This window comes from Pyrus communis, chromosome 9 (genome assembly GCF_963583255.1).
Source record: "Pyrus communis chromosome 9, drPyrComm1.1, whole genome shotgun sequence".
In the NCBI taxonomy this organism is placed as follows: Eukaryota; Viridiplantae; Streptophyta; class Magnoliopsida; order Rosales; family Rosaceae; genus Pyrus; species Pyrus communis.
Genome location: NC_084811.1, coordinates 5,324,827 through 5,329,670, shown reverse-complemented (window position 1 = coordinate 5,329,670; position 4,844 = coordinate 5,324,827). Strand labels below are relative to the sequence as shown.

General features: G+C 41.4%; 1 protein-coding gene across 1 annotated transcript; it reads left to right on the top strand.

Annotated features, from left to right (window-relative positions):
* The first annotated feature begins 517 nt into the window (after positions 1-517).
* LOC137745049 (patellin-6-like) lies at positions 518-2,722 on the top strand. The gene is made up of 4 exons (XM_068484907.1): positions 518-1,364; positions 1,695-1,819; positions 1,998-2,139; positions 2,256-2,722. The coding sequence occupies exons 1-4, from the start codon at positions 666-668 to the stop codon at positions 2,514-2,516; spliced, it is 1,227 nt and encodes a 408-aa protein (XP_068341008.1). The 5' UTR covers positions 518-665; the 3' UTR covers positions 2,517-2,722.
* Positions 2,723-4,844: the final 2,122 nt, after the last annotated feature.

Below are 4,844 nucleotides of genomic sequence, written 5' to 3'. Positions count from 1 at the left end.
GGAACAAAATGAGACGGGACGGGACGGGACAGGATAGGACGGAACAGAACGGAGCGGGAGCAAAGATGCCCTCGAATGAAAACAAGGAGGAAGAAGAAGGAGACAGAGAGGTTATAATTTTGTGTTCCACAGATGTGAAACGAGTCGTTCCAAGGGGTGAGATGAAACGAAAATTCACCCAAAACTAGTCCCGTGGAACAGCTCGTTCCACCGTTTTAGGCGCACCAAACGTGGGACAGAACACCTTATACCACTCTGTTCCGTCCCGTCCCACGTACCAAACGGTACCCAACGGCACGTGCAACCCACACCATTCAAATTTTGCCACTGCTGCAAGTACACCCCAACTCTATTTCCCAAGCCGCTTTTAAAACTTCAAACCCAAAACCGCGGCTCCTTCAACAAATCTCTCTCTCTCTCTCTCTCTTCCAATCTCTGTCTTTCTCTCTCTAGACTCTCTATCTCCTCAAATCCCTGTCTTTTTCTCTTTTGTCCGCTTCTGTCTCACCCCCTCGTTCTATCTAATAACACTCCAGAAGAACCTCTGAGCTCCCAGATAATCGAAACCAGACCTCCTCATCTGGTACCGCAAACCCAGAACACCCAGCAAAAACCCAGTAACTCCAGCTGCATTTCCTCATCTGGGTATCTCTCAAAACCCCAAAATGGACCAGAAAACCCCTCTGCAAGCCCTCCCGGAAGCCTCCCCAAAACCCAGCAAGAAAAGCTTCGTCACGTCCCTAATGTCCCCCCGCACCCCCTCCTTCCATGAAGACACCTACTTCGTCTCCAACCTCAAATCCTCCGAAAAGAAATCCCTCCAAGAACTCAAAGACAAGCTCGCCGCCTCGGACTCCTCCTCCGCCACCATGTGGGGCATTCCCCTTCTGGGAAACGACGAAAAGGCCGACGTCGTCCTCCTTAAGTTCCTCCGCGCCAGGGACTTCCGCGTCCCCGACACTTTCACCATGCTAACCAAATGCCTGGCGTGGCGGAAGGAGTTCGGCGCCGACAGCGTCGTGGAGGAGGACTTGGGGTTCAAGGAGCTGGAGGGGGTGGTGGCGTACATGCACGGATTCGACAAACAGGGGCACCCTGTTTGCTACAACGACTATGGAGTTTTTAAAGATAAGGAAATGTATGAGAGGACTTTCGGGGACGATGAGAAGCTGAAGAAGTTTCTGAGGTGGAGAGTGCAGGTTCTTGAGAGGGGGATCAATGCCCTGCACTTTAAGCCAGGTGGGATCAATTCGCTAATTCAAGTCACTGATCTGAAGGACATGCCTAAAAGGGAGCTCAGGGTTGCTTCCAACCAGATCCTCTCTCTGTTTCAGGACAACTATCCTGAAATGGTTGCAAGAAAGGTAATTTGATTAATGTCTTAATTGTTTTCTACTGGGTTTTTTATTTGGCTTGGTGGACTGTAATTTTGGAGGTAGTTCTCAATTTACTTGCTAACTTAATTGTTCAAAATTTTAATTGATTTTTTGTGGGGTTTTGGTTTAGTTTACTGGGATGTAATTTTTTGAGGTAATTCTGATGTGGGTTTTACTTGCTTCCTCAATTGATGTAACAATTTTAATTGATTTCTTGTGTGTTTGTAGTTTGATCTATTGGGATGTATGTAATTCTGATGTGGGTTTTCGATTTGAATTGGGCTGTAGTTTTTGAGCTAATTGGGGGTTTTCTTCCAGATTTTCATCAATGTGCCGTGGTACTTCAGTGTTTTGTATTCGATGTTCAGCCCATTTCTGACTCAGAGAACAAAGAGCAAGTTTGTGATGGCCAAGGAAGGAAATGTTGCAGAAACACTATACAAGTGAGTCCCCTTGTCATCGAACCCTTTTCTGTGAAGGCGTTATTGTTTCTGAACCGGTTTTTTATTCCTCCGCCAGTTTTCCATTTGTGTTTGGGGTTTTGAAACAGTTTCTTCTCTTCTGTACTCTGTACAATTAGTGGCTACTCACTAGAAATAGGTGTTTGTTGTTCTGAAACAGGTTCATAAGGCCCGAGGATGTTCCGGTTCAGTACGGAGGCCTGAGTCGACCGAGTGATGCGCAAAACGGCCCCCCCAAACCAGCTTCCGAGTTCACTGTCAAAGGAGGAGAGAAAGTGAACATACAGATTGAGGGCATTGAGGTTCATAAATCTTCTGCATTATTGTTACAACCCTTCATTTTAAGCTCTATAAATTAGCGATTTAAACGCGATTAATGTTTGTTAATTTTTTGTATGTTGGTGTTGAAATTGATTAGGCTGATGCAACAATCACATGGGACATAGTAGTGGGAGGGTGGGACTTGGAGTACACTGCAGAGTTCGTGCCTAGTGCAGAAGGCAGCTACACTATCCAAGTGGAGACGCCAAGAAAAGTGATGCCCTCTGAAGAAGCAATCCACAGCTCCTTTACTCCTAGTGAAGCAGGCAAGATGGTTTTCTCAGTTGACAACTCTGCCTCCCGCCGGAAAAAAGTAGCTGCCTATCGCTACATTGTCTGCAAATCTGCTCCCGTCTAGAGCCAACTTCACAACTAGGAGGGGGCATAATTTGTTATAAACTCGTAGTAAGGTTTTTGCTTTTGCATTTTGCTTTCTATGTCCATTTTCGAGGGGTTTAGGTTGTGAACCCTGTTTTTAGTCTGCTTGAGAGTACTAGTAGTGTAATCTATAAAAAGGATGGCATGATATATATCGTTTAATATAGAGGAAAACATATCTATTGACTTTGGTTTGATACCACTCTCATTTCTTATTAGTGCGTTTGGGCGAGTGGCTTTAAAGTTCCACGGAACTTGAGCTAAATTCTCTGCAGCTAGAACTGAATGTGGGAAGTATGGAAAAACATCTCGTAATGTATTCAACCAGAAAATAGGTGGTAGCTCTGTATATCTTTTATTTTTATTTTTATGGTGGTATCATTCCCAGATCAATCATGCAACAACTATTGCTTTATTTCATAGGAATCTCCATTCACCTTTCTTTTTATATTTCTGGCCTGGCCAATCAGTCTTTGTAACTTTTAGTTACAAGCGATCAAGAAGATCCTATCCAAAAGGCTGAGTCGACCTTTTACTGTCAAGTTTTAAAGAGATCTTTTGGGACCAAATACGAGCTGATTTGATCGGTCGAAAGAGAGATTTTCTCTGCAGTTTGAATGCGAACTACAAAGATTATGATAGTAAGGAGTCGGCTCAGCCTTTCCTAGCCCTTCCAAAAGCCTGAGTCGACTTCTTACCATCGTAATCTTTGAATCGACTTCTTACCATCGTAATCTCTAAAGAGCCACTAAAATAACTAGATAAAGTTACTTAAAATTGCCTATATGCAAATTATTGGAGAGAACTTTCAAATGAAAGATTGATAGGCGTCTTCTTGGAAGTCCCTTATTTAGTGTGTTTGCGGTGCGTTTGTAATGTTCGAGTTGCGGCTTTCTAGGCCTTGAGTTGGTAATGCTCTTGTATATTTTAAAAAAACCGAGTCAAAAGTTTCATGAGAACTTTAAAGTCGTTCGTTCAAACATAGCATTAAGTTTGTCTACCTGCATTGAAGAAGATAGCATTTTTTTTTGGGGTCTTTGGGTAATGGTAAGGAGGAGGAGAGATTCTTAAATATAACTTGAAAGTTTTCTCAAAGGCAATAAAAATGTGTAAACGCAAATACATCTGAGAGAACTTTCAAATGATGCATTGAAAAATTGTGTGATGAGAGAAATAGAAAGACGACTTTTCACTTGCATCCAAGTTTTTCTTGGAAGGAAGAGCTTTTGCTGGTGTGCAGCTGGTTGATTTGCCTAATGGCTCCAAATAATAGTCACTGCTGAATTATCATATATGTCTGGGAAGCTTGAAACTTGAAAGAGACGGATTAATGGTGACAATATTTGCTTTGATTTGCTGTCGCTTGTTGTACAAGATATGGGCGGAGGAGGAGTGTTGGGACTAACAAAAGATAGCAGAAGTGGGGATGATAGATATTGATCACACTCTGGGGGCCCCTGGGTTTGTTGCCTGGGCCTCTAGAATCTGCATTGGGTTTTCGGAGGTTTGCCAAGGAAAATTATATCTTTCGAGTTAAGAGATAAACAAACATATATATCTTATTGCACTGATTGAGAGCGTTTGTAGTGATTGAGTAATATATTATCATGTAAATATGTTTAGATTCACAATCTAATAAGAAAACATTTCGACATATGTAAATATAAGCTGATGCTGATCAAGTTCATCAACTAATAGTCCTTGTAAAGAAAGGGTAATGGTAATGCTAAATAATATTTTCTAAATTACAAAATTGTAAGATACAATAACAGAAGAATGTGTCTATGTATTTCTCTATTAATAGGTGTAGTCGTCTTACTATCTCGCAACAAAAAAATACTTATGTTGTCAAACTAGAATTGTGTTCGCAATCGAGAAGGCGATAACAAGCACAAAAACATTCGAACTAGAAACTTGGCTGAATCCATACATGTGGTGATTCCAAATAAGGAACCGAGCAGATGTACTGGATGGTTATATCTTTCAAATTGGTATATATAGCTCTAAACTTGGCACCCGTCACCACTACAATTCGAAAGTACATACAATTGGCTTGAATTGAGAGCAGTCCTACACTTCAATAGAGAACGAAGAACTATTGAATCTCAAGAACATGGTATTATTCCCTAAGTTTTTTACCTTTCTAATGTACAAGATTTTAAGATAAGACAACCAATTTGACGAAAGAAAATGTCTTATATATTCTTCCGCTGTCAGACCATTGAAACAATGTATACTTATGTTGTTAAACTATATTCACGTTGACAATTTGATGAGGATATAAGGATACATACCAACAAGAAAAAAG

Excerpts from the sequence above, each read along its gene's own strand:
- LOC137745049 (XM_068484907.1), top strand. The coding sequence starts at position 666 with ATGGACCAGAAAACCCCTCTGCAAGCCCTCCCGGAAGCCTCCCCAAAA. Across the intron at positions 1,820-1,997 it reads GTTGCAGAAACACTATACAA|GTTCATAAGGCCCGAGGATG; the intron begins GTGAGTCCCCTT and ends GTTCTGAAACAG. Across the intron at positions 2,140-2,255 it reads TACAGATTGAGGGCATTGAG|GCTGATGCAACAATCACATG; the intron begins GTTCATAAATCT and ends GAAATTGATTAG.